Source organism: Sorex araneus, chromosome 5, assembly GCF_027595985.1.
Source record: "Sorex araneus isolate mSorAra2 chromosome 5, mSorAra2.pri, whole genome shotgun sequence".
In the NCBI taxonomy this organism is placed as follows: domain Eukaryota; kingdom Metazoa; phylum Chordata; class Mammalia; order Eulipotyphla; family Soricidae; genus Sorex; species Sorex araneus.
Genome location: NC_073306.1, coordinates 199942732 through 199963205, shown reverse-complemented (window position 1 = coordinate 199963205; position 20474 = coordinate 199942732). Strand labels below are relative to the sequence as shown.

General features: G+C 46.2%; 1 protein-coding gene across 1 annotated transcript; it reads left to right on the top strand.

Moving 5' to 3' along the window:
* Positions 1-1082: 1082 nt before the first annotated feature.
* CCNI (cyclin I) lies at positions 1083-20317 on the top strand. Its single transcript, XM_004617861.2, has 7 exons — positions 1083-1560; positions 7178-7334; positions 15001-15129; positions 16344-16418; positions 16554-16694; positions 16957-17187; positions 18792-20317. The coding sequence occupies exons 2-7, from the start codon at positions 7221-7223 to the stop codon at positions 19236-19238; spliced, it is 1137 nt and encodes a 378-aa protein (XP_004617918.1). The 5' UTR covers positions 1083-1560; positions 7178-7220; the 3' UTR covers positions 19239-20317.
* The last annotated feature ends 157 nt before the right edge of the window (positions 20318-20474 follow it).

The following is a 20474-nucleotide window of genomic DNA, read 5'->3' as shown; positions in this document are numbered from 1 at the left end:
GATGGTTGAGGGTTTTTCTTTTTTCTTTTTCTTTCCAAATATTCTGTAAGTCTCCACATTCTTTTAATTCCTTTTAGGATAATACTGATCAAAAACATCACCAGGAATGAATAAAATAACCCCACACAAAACATTTATCTATATGTCATCACAACTCTCTAAGGATTTGATGCCAAAACTTATTCTGAAATGATCAAATGTCAGCGAAGTGCATAGAATTCTCTCGGCGAATTAGGTGGGCACCAAAAGTATCGAGTTTTAAAAGGGGTGTTTAAGGATGTCATCTTGCAAATTTCCAAAGGACTTGAGAATTTCCCTTCATCTCTAACGTGACAGCGGGGTATGAGGTGGTGGGGGGGGGGGAAGGAAGGGAACAGCAATCATATTTAGACGTCAATGTCATTAGCACGATATATAATGTTTTTTATTAAGTTATTTTTCGAAGTCAACAAAGAACGTAGGCTCTTTGAGCAGCAGCAGATCTGCACCGCCTTCCTAACAGATCCTTGCACAGTCCACGGAGACCAATCAGGTGAGACAAAACCAGGTAGCTCCAGGTCCAGGCAGAGGAACGAGCACACAGCACCCGATCCGCAGGCACAGCGCCCGCTGCCGCTCGGCGCTCTCCTTTCTTCCGCGGGGCGCATGCGCAGCGCGCTCTCTCTCGCCTCCTCCCGCGAGGCGGCGCTTACGTCACCGTGCGGGCGGCAGGGGCCTGGCCGGGCAGCTGCGCTCTGTACAAAAAAGGAGTCCGGCACCTTTGCTGTTTCGTAGCCCAGGAGAAAACAGCTACCTTCTTTCCGCCATGATACCAAAGGCTACCCCAAATCCTTTCGAGAGACCCAGCTTTGGGGCGCATCTCTCTGCCCGTTTAGTCGGAATTGGGGGGGGGGGCACACCGGCAGAGGGAAGGGGGCGGGGAAGCAGGTCCGTGTTGTTTACCGGGAGCGAGCGCGCGTCGGGATCCGTCCGCGGGGGCGGAGCCGGTGAGCCGGCACTTCTTGCGCTCCTCCCCTCCCTCCCCTGCCTTTCCCGCGGGCGGACGCGGCAGCGCCTGTGTCTCGCCTTTTCTTATTTTTCCCCCCCTCCCCCCCTTTTTTAATTTTTTTTCTTTTTTTTCTCCCTTCCCCCCCCTCACCATTTCCCCTCGGAGGCGCTTCCCCCGGGCAGGGGCAGAGCCGGTCTCCACCCCCGCCTCTCCCCGGCCCCCGCCGCCCTATGGCGATTGGGAGCCCCCTCCCCACCCGGGCACTCGCGGCGGCGGCGGTGGCGGCGGCGGCGGCGGCCTCAGGTCCGGGGGCATCATGGAACTAGTTCGCTGAGCTGCCCCGGGTGGCGGCCGTGCGACCCCCGCCGAGCGCCAGCTCCCGCTCCCGGCGGCCGGGCGCCCCCTCTTCTCCCTCCCCGTCGGGCCCCCGCCTCGTCCCGCGCGCCCCGCCGCCGCGCGCCGAGCAGGATGAGGTGGTAACGGGCCCCCGGATGACCCGGCGTCGCCACTTGGAAGCCTACAGCTCTGCCGGGGAGGAGGAGGAGGAGGAGGAGGAAGAGGAGGAGGAGAAGGTGAGGGGCTGGGGGGCTCCCCCTGCAGGACCCCCTCGCCGCTGCGGGGCGCGAATGCAGGTGCCAGGCGCCGCCGCGCGCCCTCCCGCCCTGCAGGACCGCCAGGCGCGCTCGGGACCCGTTTGAGCCAGTTTTTCTGGCCCCGAGTAACTTTTTCTACTCCCCTTTCACGGTCACCGCGGCCAACAGCCTGCTCCCGTGCGGTTCTCAGCCGGCCGAGCTGAGCGACACAAAGAAGGGGACCCCCCACCCCCACCCCCTGCCTCCCGGGCTCCACCGCGCCTGCAGGAGCCCGGCTCGGAGCGATCCTGTGCGTGGCAAAGCAGAGCGAGCCTCGACGTCGGGGTGGGCAGGGCACCACGGCACCGCGGGTCCAGGGGGGCGGCGGCTCTGAAGTTGCGGCGAGGTTTTTGCAAAGCCCGGCCTGCGGGACTCGAGCCGAGTTGCAACCCCTTCGGCCGGGCCTGAACCGGGCGCGGAGTGCGTGCAAGGTGCCCCCCGGGAAGCAGGGTGGAACGAGGCGGAGTAGCTAGCACCGCCCCGGCCGGGAGTTAGTTGAGCTTTTCCCACTTGATGAGGTGCCCGTTGGAAGCGGCAGTGGTGGAAGTTTAAAATGTTGATGCCAGCGGGCACTTGTTGCCGCCGCTCCCCCCCCTCCCCCGTTCCCAGCAGAGCGATAGAGCCTCATTTTACAGAGCAGGGAAACTGAGGTCTCCCCTCCAGGGTCCCAGGAACCGGGGGCCAAGTTCTGCTTCTGCTCTTGAGTCTCGTCTATAAAAGCGTTGCTTTTCGGATGCACAAGAGTGCGCGGTGCGCTTGGCTTACTCGCCTGGTCGGCTCTCTTGGGACAGAAGGAGGAAAGGGACAAATGGAATAAGGAGGAATGGGCGGAATTGAGAACCGCTGGTCCCCGGGGCCACGAGTGGGCCGAGCTTCGCGCAGTGCACAGCAGGCAGGCAGCGGGGCAGGCAGCGGGGCACGGGTGTAGGGACGGTGCTGTATGATTTGCGGTTACAGGTGTGTTCTGAGGCTGCCCTAGTGGAGAAAGAACGGAAATGTTTGTGTGCGCTCAGGTTTCGTTCTGATTGTGATAACGTTTTTGTTTTTTTCTGGTTTGGGGGGATTGGGGGCCACACCTGGCAGTGCTCTGGGATTCCTGGAGAAGTGTGCAGGAGGGGTCATGCCGGGCACGGGGTCCCTCATGCCGCAGCCCTTGGAGCGCTCTCCATCCCCCTGGCATAGACTTTCGTCTTGGTTTGGGGCCACACCCGGTGATGCTCAGGGGTTACTTTCTGGCTCTGCACTCAGAAATCACCCGTGGTGGTGCCCAGGTACCCCATGGGATGCGAGGGATCAAACCCCTGTCAGCTGCGGGCAAGACAAACCCACTGTATTTTCGCTCTGTCCCTGTCATACGCTTTTAAGTGGAAAGCATTCACTTCTCTGTCCGTGTTTTTACTTTAGAATGGTCATAATCACAGTGTCAGTTTATTACAGGTGGGGTCTAGTACTGTTGTTTCATCGATGAGAGAGCTCATGGAGAGTGTGCGCTCTCAAGGAACCGGGGTTAGTAGAGGGAGGAGGCAGTCTGCAGGTAATTATCAGAGATCTCATAAAAATGGAGCAGAACGGGGTCCACAATACAGATGGAGAAGGAAGGTGTTCTGTTCACAGGTGATGCAAGTGACAACTGTCGGAGGGTGGGGTATGAACTAGAGGAGGGTGTTGATAGAGACTCTCATTCCAGAAAAAAACAAACAAACAACTTTTTGGTTTGGAATTACAAAGTACCTGTAGTTCTTTTTATGTTGGCATAAAGTCCAGGCAGTGACAGTGTAAATGAGAATCTTGTGTGATCCTGTGATGCATTCCCTCTGTTTAGAAGAGGAACCGGAATCCAGAAGTCAGCCAGCACCAGCGCAGTATTAATGAACTTGGTGTTTTGAAGAAAATATTCCATAACTAGTGAATTTGTTTCTGTTGTGTACCCAAAGTGTACTGCACTGCTTTTCCTCAGAAGAACAGGACTACCTGTATACAAAACAGATACAGTTTATGCTGCCCAATAAGCATTTTATCAACTTCCCGCAGATGTTAAGCTGTTTGATAAGTCTGGAGGAAGAAGCTGAAGAGATAGTTTGAAAGAGGAGAAATGTGAAACAATCAGAAGTGTGCGGAATTTGCCAGTTGAAATACTTACAATCTTGGTCTTTACTCCTGGTGTGTTTGTCTGAGCTTTCAGAATTCTGGATATACACATTACAAATAATTTATGACGTTCTGTTCACTTGAAACGGTAAAGTTGCTAACTTAAGTATTTGTGCCTGACTCCTTAGCAGGGCTGTTAATGTCCCTCTGTCTCTTACACACACTGGAAAACGGGCTTGTGTGCTCTCTCTCTCAGTAAACGTAGTAACCCTCCAGCCAGTACACTCCACATCCAGTGCATGAGTCACGAAAAGGGATTTTTAAAAATATCCTAGTAGCATAGCATTTTCATAGATTGTCTTGTTTTTCTGCATTCTTAGTTTCAGCACTGTAGCACTGTCGCACTGTCGTCGTTCATTGATTTGCTCGAGTGGGCACCAGTAATGTCTCCATTGTGAGACTTGTTACTGTTTTTGACATACCGAATACGCCACGGGGAGCTTGCCAGGCCCTGCCGGGCTGGCGGGATATTCTCCGTAGCTTTCTGAGAGGGATGAAAAAATTGAACCCGGGTCGGCCGTGTGCAAGGCAAACACCCTACCTGCTGTGCTATTGCTCCAGTCCTATTTTTTCCTATCTAGTAATATTTTTTTTTAGTAATAATTATTGTTATAATTTTTTCCTGTCTAATAAGAACAAGACTTTTACTGATTTCTGGGTGATTTTCTTTTCTTTTAAATGGATTTATAGTATCTAGTGTTAATTGACTAGATACTGTAATAATCTTACCAGTTTATTATTTAGAATTTATTTATTTAGTGTGGGCAGACTTTTTGAGGAATTCGGCATGTCTTTAGAAAAAGTGATATTGGTCAGTTATTTTTTTAATTCTGTCTTTGGTTTTGGTAGCAGAGTAATTGGCTCATTAAATGAGTTGAAATGTGCTGATGTTTGCATTTCGAAAGTTTGTGAAGAATATGTATTTTTCTATAAATGTAGAATTCACTGTTGTATTATTTGAACATCAGCTTGCCTTTGACTATAGATTATTTACTAATTCAGCCTTTAAAACATGGCTCTTAAGGTTTTCTGTTTCTAGGCGTTTGTTTCATATGTTACTGGCTTTACTGGTGTATAGTTTATAATATTTCTTTATAATTTTTTTCATTCCCATAACTTTATTTCTGATTTCAGTTTATTGGGGTTTTTTTTTTGGTATGGTTTTTGAGTCTAAAAATTTGCCAAGTTGTCAGTCGTTTAAAGATCTAACTTTGTTCCTTTCTTCAACTCTTCTCTAGTCTTTGGTTTGTCAGTGTTCCCTCTAAGAGCGTTTTCTTCACTGACTCTGCTCTTCCCCGCTCCTGTCCTTTTTTCCTGGGGTGGTGTTGGAGCCGGAACCCAGGTGCTCACACTTGCTGGCCAGTGCTGTGCCACTGAGCTGTATCCCCAGTCCCTCCAGTAATTTTCTCTGGGCTCTGCACCCAGGAATTACTCTGGCGGTACTGGGGGTGGGGGGTGGGGAACATATGCGATGTTGGGGCTTGAACCCGGGTTGCCTCTGGGTCGCCCCAGGCATGGCAAGCACCACCTGCTGTATGACACTCTAGCCCCTGGGTGGGCAGTTGGGGGAACTGTGTCTAAGCTCCAGAGAGAGGAAAGTGGGTGAAGACCCTTGCCAGTTGCATGCTGCCAACCTGTGTTGAACCCTGGGACCGCGTAGGGCCCTCGGGCACCGCCAGTGTGATCTTTGAGCACTGGTTTAGGAATAACTGGATACAGCCCAAAGAACAAAGGGTCTAGTTTAAGTTCTGTATAAGTTAATGGCAACCTTCAAATATGTCAGGAGAGGAATTATGCATAAGGCCTTGGGTTTAGTACTGAGCAGCCCTGCCCCCCCCCCCTTAAAACCCATTAGAAGAGGAACAACTGGGTTAGATTAGCTATGCAAGAATTTGTGGAAATTACCTTTGAAATGGGCCTTTTTGTATTCTCATTTCTTTTCTTTTCCCTCGTTAGTTCCTTTTTTTTTTTAATAATGCAGAGTACTTAATGCTTATTAAGGGAACTTGCAAAAAAACCCTAAGGACATAAAGATTCAAAAAGAATAATTCATAATCCAATTAACCAGATGTAGTATATATTAGATTGATTAGAAAATAGATGAGGGGCTGGAGCGATAGCACAGCGGGTAGGGCGTTTGCCTTGCATGCGGCCGACCCGGGTTCAATCCCCGGCATCCCATGTGGTCCCCCAAGCACTGCCAGGAGTAATTCCTGAGTGCAGAACCAGGAGTAACCCCTGAGCATTGCTGGGTGTGACCCAAAAAGCAAAAAAAAAAAAAAAGAAAGAAAAAGAAAGAAAATAGATGAGGAAATTTAATAAGAAAACGTAGTTGCAGAACTTGGAGAGAAATCTGGATTTGAAGACGAGGAATAGATTTGGAATTTTGTTCAAAAATTTAGACTTTCTGTGACAATTGTAGATCTTAAATTTTTAGTTCTGTTAATCTGAACATATGTCGAATACTATTCATAATTAAAGAAAATGAAGTGACTATATGAGGGTTGAGCGATAGCACAGTGGGTAGGCCGACCCAGGTTGTACACAGTCGACCCAGGTTTGATTCCTCTGTCCCTTTCGGAGAGAGCCCAGCAAGCTACCGAGAGCATCTCACCCGCATGGCAGAGCCTGGCAAGCTCCCTGTGGCGTATTCAATATGCCAAAAACAGTGACAAGTCTCACAATGGAGACGTTACTGGTGCCCGCTCAAGCAAATCGATGAGCAATGGGATGACAGTGATAGGAGGCTTATAAACAAAATTAGTTTTTTTCTGCTGCAGTATCTTATTTAATTTCCTTATTTGGGGGCCACATTTGGTAGTGTCAGGATCACTCCTGGCAGGGCTGGAGATCGACCCGGAGTTGGCAACTTTCAGTTTTAATTTTGCGTGGTTTCGGGGCCGCACATGGTGGTGTTCAGGGCTGACTCCTGATTCTGTGCTCAGGGTGCCAGGGATTGAACCCAGGTTGGCCACATGCAAGGCAGACGCCCTGTCTGTGGTACTATCAGTCCAGCCCTCACACAGCTTTTTTAATGAAGAAGTTTAGTGATTCTACCTGATTACTCTTTCAAAGGGAATATTTGGGAAAATGAAGAATTCCTAGAATGGAAGAAATTAAAATGACTTAAAAAGTTGTAAATGACTCATGACTTAATTTTTTTTGACATTAATAATGTTAAGTTTTGATCAGAGGCTGAAAATGAGAGCAATATGGTCACGTTTAAGTATTTTTTCAGAAGTGTTTTAGGTAACTGTTAAAAACATTTTTTATATTTTTAAAGAGATAAATTCAGTACTGCCTCATAACATTCTCGTTTGTTTTATGAATGACTTAATAAGTACCGACATATTTATATAATGCTATACTTACTCTGTAATTAAAGAACACTGTTTATTTGATTTTATAGGTAGCTACATCAGGCCGGGTAGCAGGCAGACCCAAAGGATATCATGAAGTTTCCGGGGCCTTTGGAAAACCAGAGATTGTCTTTCCTGTTGGAAAAGGCGATCTCTAGGGAAGCGCAGATGTGGAAGGTGAACGTGCCCAAGATGCCCACAAATCAGGTAATGGGTTTTCTCTTCGCTGTGCATAGGTGACTTGGAGTTGAAATAAATGGACTGATGTCTTATGCAGTAGAAGTTTTACATTGATTTGGAGAAATGTGTACAATAAGTACATTTGCTCTTTTGTTTGAAAAGCATTTGCTTCATTCTGAAATGAAGAATTGACTTTGCCGGGGCTGGAGCGATAGCACAGTGGGTAGGGCGTTTGCCTTGCATGTGGCTGACCCGGGTTCGATTCCCAACATCCCATATGATTCCCCACACACCACCAGGAGTAAACCCTAAGCATCGCCAGGTGTGACCCAAAAAAAGAAAAAAATATATAAATAAGAATTAACTTTGTCTACCTGTTTAACTTAGTCACAACTTTAGAAAGATATCTGTGTCCATTCTCTTTCCTTATAGTCCAATAAAAGTTGAACTTCTTTAGATAAAATGGAACCCAAATATATTCAGATCATTGTTTTTAGTTTGAAAAAACTGTTCTCAGACACTTAGTTAAAAGAATGAGTCAGATAATGGCAGTACAGTGGGTGAGGCGCTGGCCTTGCCCGTGGACGACCTGATTTCGGCCCTCAGCATCCCACATAGCCCCCCAGGCATCACTGGGAGCAATTCATGAACTGCAGGGCAGGAGTAATGCCTGAGCACCGCTGGGCATGGCCCAAAAAACAAAAATAATAAAGAGCTATTAAAAATAACAAAATAAAAGGTAATGCTAGTATTGAGGCTTCTAGGGAGACGTTCAGTGGCCTCTGACCTGCTGCTGTTTTTAAGATACGGTGCTCCGTAGGCCTTGGATTGCCAGACCACAAGCGCCACACCGCGCAGCTCTTGGAGACCCCCAGGGAGAGCTCGGGACATTACACCGCCGTGAGGCTTGAGCCAGGTTCCCAGCATGCAAAACCTGACTCTGGTGCTGTCTCCCAATATTCCTTCTTTTCAAATTTTTAAAAATATTTTTGTTTGCGGGCTGGGGGGGCTGCACCTGGCAGTGCTCAGGGTTGAACCTTGGGCCGACCATGGGCAGGGCAGACGCCCTACCTGCTGGGCTGTTGTTCCAGCCTCCATACATTCCTTTTCTTTCAGAAATGGTCACACTTCTGCCATATCCTAGAGTTTCTCAAAATAAAGTTTATCCACTCCCAAAGTTCACTGTGTAAAGTGTTGTCTCCCGGGCGTGGCATGGTGATGCTCACGGGTGACACCTGGCTCTGCACTCAGGAATTGGTCTTGGAGTTAGTGGTGGTGCTCGAGGGACCATATGGGATGCTGGAGATCAAGTGTGGATTGGCCTAGCGCAAGGCAACGCCTTGTTGATTGTGCTGTCGCACGGGCCCTGCACATCTTTTTATCCCTCGTACTCATGGCATCAGGCTTGATAAAGAATCGTGGCCAAGAAATTCTGATAGCGGTCTGTGAATAAATAGAAATATTTAAATTCTTTTTGTGTTGGTATTAAAAATATTGCTCATATTTTTAAATCGGTATGAAGCCCAAAATAATTCAGTCACTTTCCCGTAAGCTGAAAATTTATGTTTTGTTTTTATGCACTGTTGTATCATTTAGTGAATTGAAAATACGTTAACTTACAGACCTTTTAGGCTAGTATTCATGAGTGCTATCACGCAGTTCTCATGCTATCCTTGATGTGGCAGTTCCAGTTTTCATTTTATTTTAATTTTTATTCAATGTCCGTGAGATTGACCAAGCTATTCCTGATTGGGTTTCAGTCATACAGCTCCAATGCCCATCCCTCCACCATTGTAATTTCCCACCACCAGTGTCCCTGTTTCTCTCCCACCATCCTCCAGCACCCCCTCCCGGCCTTTCTTCTTTCTCTTGTTTTGTGCATTATGGTTTGCAGTACAGGTACTAAGAGGTCATGGTGTTTGTTTGGGGCGTTCAGTAGTTTTTGTTAACTGGGTGGCAGCTTTGGGGTGTAGACGTGACTACCAAAGCTTCTGGAAGTACAGGGAGGTAGGGGGAGGTAGCCCATCCCAACCAGGAGAAGGCCTGGAGATTTCAGTCACAAAACCTGCATATTCGAATTTTCAGCAGGTTAATATCTCTGTGAGGTCCATCCAGAGATGGTGGAGTCGGGCTGCAATTATGGATTCTGAGAACAAGTGGCTGCCTGGGGCTCTGCCTGAGGGAGCCCCAGGCTGACCGGCCCTGCTCCAGTTTACCCTGGTTTGTTCAGCCTTTCGTGGGTCTGAGATTAACTGCTGCTTTTGATCTCTTTCGAGATTTATTTGTGGGTCTGAGAAGCAAGGCTTATAGCGCTGAGCCGGAGGTGGTTTGTGGGTGTGGCTCCCACATACCTAACTTTTGGCTGTTTGATTTCTCAAGAAATTTGAGTTGTTGGGTTTGGACCAGAGGCACAGCGGCAATTTTGGGTGAAGCAGGAAGCCTGAAGGCACCATCAGACTGCTGATGCCCTCGCCCTGTGGGTACAGGTCCACCTGCTGCAGCACTGCACCCCGAGTTCCAGTTTCCTTAAGTCCAGCTACTAACGTGGAAGTTTTCACTCGAATTTGAGTCAGTTTTCTATACTCACTCTCTCTCTCTCTCTCTCTCTCTCTCTCCCTCCCTCTCCCTCTCCCTCTCCTTCCCCCTCCCTCCTCTCTCTCCCTTCTCTCTCTTAGAATTTTAGAAAGCTTAGGAATTTAGCCAGTAAATATTTCATATTTGCTACATTTGAGATAGCTGTAAGTTGTTCTGTTACATTCTCTTCACTTGTGTGTGTGTTTTTTTAAAGTATATCACATATTAGTGAGATGATTTGGTACATCTTTTGTTGTCGGGTTTATTTTGGTTAGCATAATTACCTTCTCCGATCCAATTTTTAACAAATGGCAAATTCTGCCTTTTTAAAAATAGTTTTTAAATAGTATGTATGCCACAACTTTAGTTAGTCCTGGGTTAAAGAATAATGGAGGTTGCTTTTATATCTTGTTCATTGTGAATAATGCTGTAATGAAATCAGATAGCATTTTCACAAATTAGTATTTTTAAGAAAAATCTTACTGATTTAGAGTACCATAGAATTCCAGGATATAAGCACTCAACTGCTTCTTGATTCAAACATCTACGAATGAGCATTTAGATTTTGTGTTTTAGATATTACGAATGTTTCTGTGAACATAGGGGTGCAGACATTTTTGAATTCATGCTTTCATGTAATTTGGATAAATGCCTAGGAGTAGGATTGCTTGATCACATGTTCCGAGTTAAGAGAACTAGAACGTTTCCAAAGGGGATGTACCAATTTACATACCCACCAACAATGGACAACAGTACATTTTTTTCTCCGTATCATTGCCAACACTTGTTTGCAAGTGGTCAGATGCTTTATAATTCTGGTCTTGATTCATATTTCCCTAAGAATAAGTGGTAGGGAACATTTTTTTTAATGTGCTCCCAGGCCATCTGCCATCTTTAGTATTTGAGTCTTGCCTATTTTTAATTGGGTTTTTGTTGAGTTGTGAGGTCAAAATTTTTTAAAATTAGAGTTTAGGTAACATAGTAGTGTTAATGGCACTGATGTACAAAGATTCTGTGCCCCACTAAATGAGTTCTTTGCGTTGAATATCAACCCATTATATGTATGACACAAATCTTTTTCCAATTTGTTGGTTGCCTTTTTGTTTTTGTGCTAATTTCTTTTGCTGTGTAAAGCTTTTTAGTTATTTGTCTGTGCATATTTACTTTTGTTCACACTGCCATTGGAATTGAGGCTCCAAGTACACCTTGAGTCTCTAGAAGTGTACCCCTTGTTTTCTTATTTGTATTTTATGATTTCTGATAATTGTTTTTAAAATTGCTGTCCTTTAAAAGAAAAATACACCTAATTTAAGGTAATGGAATTTTCTTTTGGAAACTTGATTGTTTTTCATATTCAGATATATATTCCAGTAAGAGTTTGTCGTGGTATGAAGAGTAGGAATCAGGAATCTTTTTTTGTAAACGTAATCAGAAGGCCAGAGAGATAGTACAAGGATTAAGGGTTTTTGCTTGCATCTGGCCAACCCGTGTTCTGTTGGTCACTACATGTGGTCCCTCAAGACATGAGCAGTGAGCCCTGCGCACAGCCAGTGTTGCTACACATGCCTCCCCCCCCCCCACTCCCCAAAAGTCAGTTCCATTTGTTAACACATTTTCTCTTCACTGCCTTACAGTGTACTTTTGTTTTGAATCTAGTGATAACCACTAGATTATATGTATAGCTATATTGTGGGTGTATTTTTTGCCTCTTTTCTCCTGGTTTGTTTGCCTGAGTTAATACTGTACTACCTTATGTGTAGTGTAAGTGATGGCAAATCATCCCAAGATTGTCTTGACTATTCTTAGCTCTTTACTTTTCCATATGTATTTCCAACTATGCTTGTCAGTTTTTTTAAAAAATATTAAATTGTGGCAGTTTTGGAGAAATAACTTATAATAGGAATCTTGAAAGCCTTGTCTGCCTTTTTCTAAGACTCCCTAAAACTGTTGATTTCTGGCCCATTCTCGCTCAGCCTGTTGGAATTCACATGGAATCGGTTAATGCCCTGGAGAAAAAGCTGCTGCTGAATATTAACTACTTTTTATTACTTACTCTCCAGAATCTGCTCCTGGAGACCTGGTTTTCCTAGCAGTTCTGAAGCCTTTAAAACAGGTTTTTGTATTAATAATAGCTTTTTTTCTCTCAGCTGGAATGTATATTTGCTGTTACCTACTCTATTATAGCCAAGGGCTATAACATTTAAACTTTTGTTTTGTTTTGTTTTTGCTTTTTGGGTCACACCAGGTGATGCACAGGGGTTCCTCCTGGCTCTGCGCTCAGTAATTTCTCCTGGCAGTGCTCTGGGGACCATTATGGGATGCTGGGAATCCAACCCGGGTCGGCTGTGTACAAGGCAAACACCCTATCTGCTGTACTATGGCTCCAGCCTCTAAACTTTTTTAATAAAAACATTTTTTTTTTAAGAGAGAATTTAATAGGTGTGACAGGACGCGGCTGGCAACACCGGGAGGTTCTGAGCTCAGTTTGAGGCCTCAGAGAAAGTGCCAAGTGACCGCTTACAGTGGGAGAGGGAGGTGTCCGTCGGCAGGAGCCAGGAAGGACTGTGGGTGTGAGTCTGCTCCACTAGTGTGCGGTTGGAGGGTAGGGTGGGAGGTGAGTGAGCGTGGAGAGGTGCGCGTGCCCGGGGTAGGACGAGAAGCCTTCCGAGATTGAAGCCGCTAAGGTTCTGCTCTAATGACGGGAAGCAGGTAGCACAGACTCTGCTTTTCGCTGTCGAATCAGTCGGTTCCAAGTAGTGCGTGTTAAGCTGTTCCGTTCCCCATAACCCTCTTTGAGCAGGCCTGGAAAGAGAAAACAGGTCCTGCTCTGAAGCCAGCAAGTGCAGAAGGGAGGCTGGCCAGCCCTTTTTTTGTGGTGCTGGGGGCTTCCTCCTGCCTCTGCTCAAGAATTAGTCCTGGTGGGCTCGGGGAACCGTGTGGGGCGCCGTGGGTTGAGGCCGGGTCGCCCTGCCACTGCACTGTCTCCGGCCCCCTGGCCAGCCCTTTTTCCTCCTCCTCCTCTTCCTGCTTTTCTTTCCTTCAGGATTTGATTGGGCACAGAAAAGTGGGGGTTTGGTGCAGGGTTTGGTGGGCCACATGAGGTGCCATGAGCTGGGCCCCGGCGAGTCTCTTGCATGCCAAGGGCCACCTGCCGTCCATCCTCTGACACTCCAGGCCGGTCAGCTGTGCTGCCGTAGCGCCTCGTCAGCTTCATCAGGTTAAACCGTCTTTGCTGTGAGACTTATTTCTAGCCGTTGATTTGTTTGGATGAGTTAGTATTATTTGTTTTTGTGTTTTAGATAAAAGTTCCGTCTTTACGGGTATTTAAATTCTTCTTGAATGGTTAACTCCTCATCTAGAGTCCTGACTGCCTCCATCTGGTTCCCCGACCATCGGGATGGGGCCACAGGGCCCTCCCTAGGGCTGAACTAGATCCGAAAATAGCCCCTCGGGACTGTGGGAAGTACGGAATGTTGTAGAACCGGTAACCAGGCCACAGCTGCTTGACTCAGGGCCTCACTGCAGAGCCTTGGCCGCCCCCTTCGTCTTTTGAGTAGATGCTTTGCTGGCTTCTGAGCCGCATCCTGTCACCGGGGGCTACTCCTGACGTGGTGCTGGAGATGGTTCTTTGAGCCATCGCCCCGGCCTCTTCTTAAAGCAGCGCCTCATGCTGTTTCATGTATATGTAAAACAGTACGTAACAGTCTTGTCATTGGGGACATTATATTTGCAGTGCTGCTACACCAGGACGCCAGGAGCCCCCAACTTTATCCAGGTGCCCCCTCCCCCACGGTTTATTGACCACGTGCATCTTAGGGTCTGTTACCGCCAAGGATGGTCTGATCCCTTGAAAAGCACTCCTTTAATGCTCACCGTAGCTTACTTGACTTTCTTATTTTTCTGCCTTTGAGACTTTACTTTTTGAAGTTGAACAGAGAACTTTTCACTATCTTTTGTTTTCCTAGGAATTATCGTATTAAAGACACTTAAAGTTTTATTAATTCGAACCGAATTATTTCTCTTGGTTTTCAGATGTTTTTGGATTATTACTCATAGTCTTTAACATCAGATTGATGGTGATGTTTTAATAGAGAGAGATTGTAAGCCATCTTTATCTCATTTTCTTGCCACTGTTTCTTGTGTAGTATGTTGGTCCATCTTTGACAAAAGGAATTGACCACAAGGTGATGTATAGCATGAACCTGCTCAAGTTCAATTAGAATTGAGTTTGCAGCTAGATATAAAGTTATGTGTATGATTAGTCGATTTGGCCAACCACACTTCACTTGTGTCAAAGCTGGCAAATGATAAAAAGATGTTGGAATTACAAAAGAGCAGGTAAGTAGCAGATAGAGTGGCAAGGATTATAATGAGCGTTACGTGGTGAGAGGAAAACTTGGAGGAGGAACGGAATTCCAACTGAAACACCTGTTTGAGAGGCTACAGTATTGTAATATATAACTTTATATTAATAGCTATGAGTCTCTTTCCTTCTGGGAAACAGATTTTCATTTTTTTAAAAAAACGCTTGTGTTGATATAACATGCCTTCATGTATGAGACCTGATATTTCATCCCTGGTGTTGAAAAAAAGGGTTATACTCAGGGGCTGGAGCAATAGCATAGCACAGCGGGTATGGCGTTTGCCTTGCACGTGGCCGACCCGGGTTCGATTCCCAGCATCCCATATGGTTCCCCGAACACCGCCAGGAGTAATTCCTCAGTGCAAAGCCAGGAGTAACACCCCTGTGCATCGCCGGGTGTGACCCAAAAAAGCAAAAAAAAAGGTTATACTCAGTACTTAGATTAACTCAGTGGTTTTCAGCCATCAGTCTGCAGAGTAGAAAGGCTGAAAACCGTGGTCTACCACAGTACTGGGGTGGAACTGGGGGTATCATGTTAAGTCAGAAGGACAATATGGGAGAGAATGTTGGATATTTGTATTAAATGCTGTAATCAATACAAAAGTTTATCTTTATTTTCTTTGATAGATTTTGAAAAACCATTTTCAACATTGACTTTTGTAGCGTTTACTACTAGCCTTCCGTAAAATTCTAAACATAATCTTGATAACATGAAACTTAATCGTTTATTTTCATTTTTTAATTGTTCCCTTACAGAATGTTTCTCCATCCCAGAGAGATGAAGTAATTCAGTGGTTGGCCAAACTAAAGTACCAATTCAACCTGTACCCTGAAACATTTGCTCTGGCCAGCAGCCTTTTGGACAGGTTTTTAGCTACTGTAAAGGTAAGTATTTGAGGAAAACTAAGATACAGCTTCTGATTCATATTCATGTTTATTTTAAAATACTGGTAGTATTGAGGATCGTAAAGATTTCCAGACAAGTATGCCTTCCTACACTAGAGGTCACTGATGTATTTGTAATATGTTAATCTTTCATGCCATACTCTTTGGTACCAGAAACTTCCATAACTTCACGGGATTATAATATTTAAGATAAATGTTGGAGCAGAGTTTACAGTTTTCTTTGTTTTATGACTTGCTTTGATGCCATTCAGTATACTTAGAGCTAAATTGTTAGGATTGGTATTGAATGGGCAAAACAAATTGTACTAGTTAGGAAAACGGACAAATTAATTCTTTATGTGGGTAGCAAGTCCCGAAAAGATCTTTTCTCTTGCCAGTCAATTTTGTATTTGGTCACTTTTTATTCTTAGCCTATGACTAGAAAATATGTATGTATATCTATGTATATTATATGTAACTTTTAATTGGGCTGGAGCGATAGCACAGTGCATAGGGTGTTTGCCTTCCGCGCGTTCAACCCGGGTTCGATTTCTCCATCCCTCTCGGAGAGCCTGGCAAGCTCCCTGTGACGTATTCGATGTGCCAAAAACAGTAAGAAGTCTCACAGTGGAAACATTACTGGTGCCCACTCGAGCAAATCGATGAGCAGTGGGACAACAGTGCTTTTATTAATTTGAGGAATTTTGTTAAATAATTAACTTCCAAAATCATGATCTCTTCAGTTGGCTAGAAATAACTTGGGCTAAAGGGCTTTGGTTGACTTTTCAATAATGGACTAATCTTACATAGAATATTACATGGCTAAAGTTAAAATTATTTAAAAAATCCTAATCTTGAAAAGCTGTTGTGGGTACCAAATTGAATCTTGTAAAATTGTGAGGGGCTGGAGTGATAGCACAGCGGTAGCCTTGCACGAGGCTAACCTGGGTTCTATTCTTACGTCCCTCTCGGAGAGCCCGGCAAGCTACCGAGATTATCTCGCCCGCACGGCAGAGCCTGGCAAGCTACCCGTGGCATATTCAATATGCCAAAAACAGTAACTTACTGGTGCCCGCTCGAGCAAATTGATGAGTAACGGGATGACAGTGATACAGTGAAAATTGTGTGCATGATTATCTCACTTCAATATCTAAAAAAAAACTTAAAAAAATTTTAATAATCAATAAAGTTGTTTTTCCTCTTCAAAATTTTAGGCTCACCCAAAATACTTGAGTTGTATTGCAATCAGCTGTTTTTTCCTAGCTGCCAAGACCATTGAGGAAGATGAGGTAAATATTTTTCTTTAAAGATTAGTTATGCCTCGTGAAAATTTTCATATTGTTAACATAATTCAGTTTGCCAAATCAAAAGTTGAAAATGTTCATTTTCCTCTTCTTCTGCCCATTGCCTTTTGTTTTGAATAGAGGATTCCAGTACTGAAGGTGTTGGCAAGAGACAGTTTCTGTGGGTGCTCTTCATCTGAAATTCTGAGGATGGAGAGAATCATTCTGGATAAGTTGAACTGGGATCTTCACACAGCCACACCATTGGATTTTCTTCACATTGTAAATATACCTAATATCTTCTAATTTCTTATTTGATTACTTCTATCTCAGGTACTTGAAAAGTGCATTTCCCACTCATTTGTTTTTGTCTGATTTGGGGGAAATGACTAATTATTGAACTAAGTTAGGGGGAAAAAAACTCAGGAAATATGTCAAATCCCTGAAGCCAAAATTGCAAACTCAGAAAGCGAGTAATGAGTTTATAAGAGATGTAAATATTTAGGTACCTACAGTGATGTCCGTGTGTGCTTTCCCCCTTCAGTTCCATGCCATTGCAGTGTCCACTAGGCCTCAGCTGCTTTTTAACTTGCCCAAACTGAGCCCATCTCAGCACCTGACGGTCCTGACCAAGCAGCTCCTGCAGTGTGTGGCCTGCAGCCAGTTCCTGCAGTTCAAGGGCTCCATGCTGGCTCTGGCGGTGGTCAGCCTGGAGATGGAGAAACTCATTCCTGACTGGCTCTCGCTCACGATTGACCTGCTTCAGAAAGCACAGGTGGGTGCCCCTCACATTGAGCGTTCGTTTCTCTCTCACTGGGGTCCGTGGGGTTAACCGTGCCAGACGGTCATGAAACAGTCATTTCTAACCTTGTCGTGGCAAGCCACTTGGTTTTGTATTGGGGCCACATGTGGCAGTGCTCAGGGCTTACTCCTGTCTCCGCACTCAGGGCTCAAACCCGGGTCTGCGGGCACCCCCTCCTCCCCCCCCTCGCACGCTCACTTTGGCCCTGAGAGTCCTTGGGAAGCAGCGTGGCCGGTCAGCCAGCTCGGCGGCCCAGAGCTCGGATTCCCCAGGACTCGATTGTCCCGCTGCTGGACTCACTTCAGATTCTGGGGCCAGTGCATTTGCCTTGCACGTGGCCAACCTGGGGTTGATCGCTGGCACCCCACGTGACCCCTGAGCGCCACGGGAAGTGGCCCAGAAACCAGAGGGGAAAAAAGAAATGGCGGATTGAGTATCCTCGTAAACAGGCCTGTGACGAGGCCATGGCAGTGTCGGGGAGTCCTCCTAGTGTTCTGGTCTCGCTTAGAAAAACCTCCTGTCAGACTGCCGACATTGTGACAGGATACCTTGTGGAGAAAACAGGGGTCTTGGCGGAGGGCCCTTGTCACCAGCTTTGCTTCTGTTCCCTTCGGAGTTGGGACAGCCGGTGTTCCCTGGTTTGAAAGGCAATTTCTCTTGGTTTTCTAAGCTCTGGTGCTACAATTTAGTCACCATTCTCAGCTAACCCTCTCCTGCTCCATTGTCCTCCTCCCAGGGGACCCCTCTGTCTGGGGTCTAGCGTTACTGTCCCGGGGTTGTCCACTCAAGGCGTGCGGGAAGGGGGCGTTAGAGCCCTGTTGAGACCAGACCAGACCAAGGAGGTTGGCCCTGGTTTTGGTAGGTAGTGGGACACCACTGGACAAATAGTGAAGAGGAGAAACCAGTTGGTTCCTTGAGGAAGATTTAGCGTAGGCACAGTATGGCAGAGGTAAGTGTGACTACAGGTTGGATTTGAAGGTTCCACGTTGTGCTAGAGAAGGTAGGAATGAGTAGGATACAGTGGGATCCTACAGTCGGTGGCTTGAAGGATTCAGTAGATTATAGAGATCGTTGCAGGCAAGGCTCCAGCTCGGGTTTGGTCCGCAGCATTGCCTGGTCTCCCGGCACCGCCAGGAATGATTGCTGGGTAGACCTGAACCCTGGGCACCGCTGGGCACGACTCCTCTAGCAAGACCGAATCTCAGTTTGCAGAGAAAGAGCAAGAGTAAGGCACTTGCCCTGGCGTGTGGCCGACTTGGGTTCTATCCCTGGCACCACTGGGAGTGATCTCCGAGCACTGCCAGGGATAGACCCAGTGCCAAAATAAAACAAACATTAATTGAAATATAGAATCCAAGTTCCAGAGAGGTTTACAGCAGAAAAAGATGCTTGGACATGACATTAGCAGTAGCTAAGGGCTCGATGGGGAGACCGGGGGAAGTCTGACAGTGGAAGACTAGGGACGGAAAGCGGGCGAGCTGGGGCTCCGGAGGAGGGGGGCGGGGGGCGGGCAGAGGGGCCTGGCGGAAGGGAGCAGCCCGAGCGGGTTGGGCGCTGACTTGTTCTCTCTCTGCCAGATGGACAGCTCCCAGCTGATCCATTGCCGGGAGCTGGTGGCCCACCACCTCTCCACGCTGCAGTCTTCCCTGCCTCTCAATTCCGTTTATGTCTACCGGCCCCTCAAGCACACCCTGGCGACCTGTGACCGAGGAGTGTTCAGGTTTCAGCCCTCCTCTGCCCCAGGCCCAGACTTCTCCAAGGACAGCAGCAAACCAGAAGTGCCAGCCAGAGGTGCCGCAGCCTTCTACCACCGCCGCCCGGCGGCCAGTGGCGGGTGCAAGCACACCTCTGCCAAACGCAAGGTGGAGGCCATGGAGGTGGATGACTTCTACGACGGGATCAAGCGGCTCTACAATGAAGACAGCGCCGCCGACAGCGCGGGCTGTGTGTGTGGCGCTGATCTCTCGAGGCAGGAGGGGCACCCCTCCCCCTGCCCGCCCTTGCAGCCTGTTTCTGTCATGTAGTTTCCGACGTTACCTTCAAGTGCAAACCAAGGTAGACTATTCTGGGAATGGGAGTATGGAAGATCAGGGAAGGCTATCTACACATTTAAATTCACGAAAGGCTGGTTTAGAGCTAGCCAGAAAAAAAAAAAATTTCCTCTGTGGCGAATCTAATTTAACATTATTTAAGCACTTATGGTGTGAAATTCAGAAGACCCCCAGAAATTTCAAGATTAAAAAAAAATTATTGTATTTGTCATTTCCTCCCATTTCTCTAAAATGTAATATAGATTGCCCCTGTGTCAAAAATCCACATTAAATGTTCTTTTTGAATTTCAAAAATGCATAGCTAGCAATCCCTGTCCCGATTTAATTTCCCTCTTGCTTGCTTTATTAAAATTTTAATGAATTTTAATGCATGTTGACCTATAGTCTGGCTTCCACTGATTAGGAAACCCCAAAATTATTTTTTAGCAATTTTGTGAACAATGATTTCAGTGTGACAGTCATATTTGATTCATGATTTGAATTCAAATTTCCTGAATAAGGGTATTTTGAAATTGTCCCCTATGAATCAGAGGTGGTAACAGAAAAAAGGACTCACGACCACATTGATTTTTGTTGTCGTCTCATAAGTTTCTAGAGTTTGGAAGCGACAGTTTTTTCATTTTTGTTTATTTTAAAAGTGAATCTTAAAAGTGGCATGTAATTAGGACACTCATTTGTTGAAAGCATTTTGACATTTGTATAAAATAATTCGATAAAGTTAATATATCCAGGTGCTCACCAAAGAAACATGTAATAATTAAAATAGGTTTTGTTTGTATCTTGTTTCAGTCATAAAATCAGCAGGAGAGACTGTCTGGATGTTGGGACAGCTCTGATTTGGCTCCGTAACATAATAACTGAACTCGGTGTCCTTTATGTTAAGCTATTAGGATTTTCTCCATGAAAGTTATTCCCCGTGACTCCTTGGCCTACCTGTATTTCTCTTAATGACTTGGATCCTGACCTCCTCCCGTGCAGTCTGAAGAAGGTATTACAGTTCAAACCATGTACCGCTGAAAAAGCCTCTGGTAGCAATAAAAAGTTGTCCATCACCTCTGGCTGTCTGAGTGTTTTCTGCCTCCGAAGAGGTGCAGTTTGTTAGCCATTTTCAGCTAAGGAAGATGATCAAGGTGCTGAGACTGTGCTTCACAAAACATTCTGAAGGGGATTTAGCCTAAGAACTTAATTTCGTCACCAGTGGACTCAACC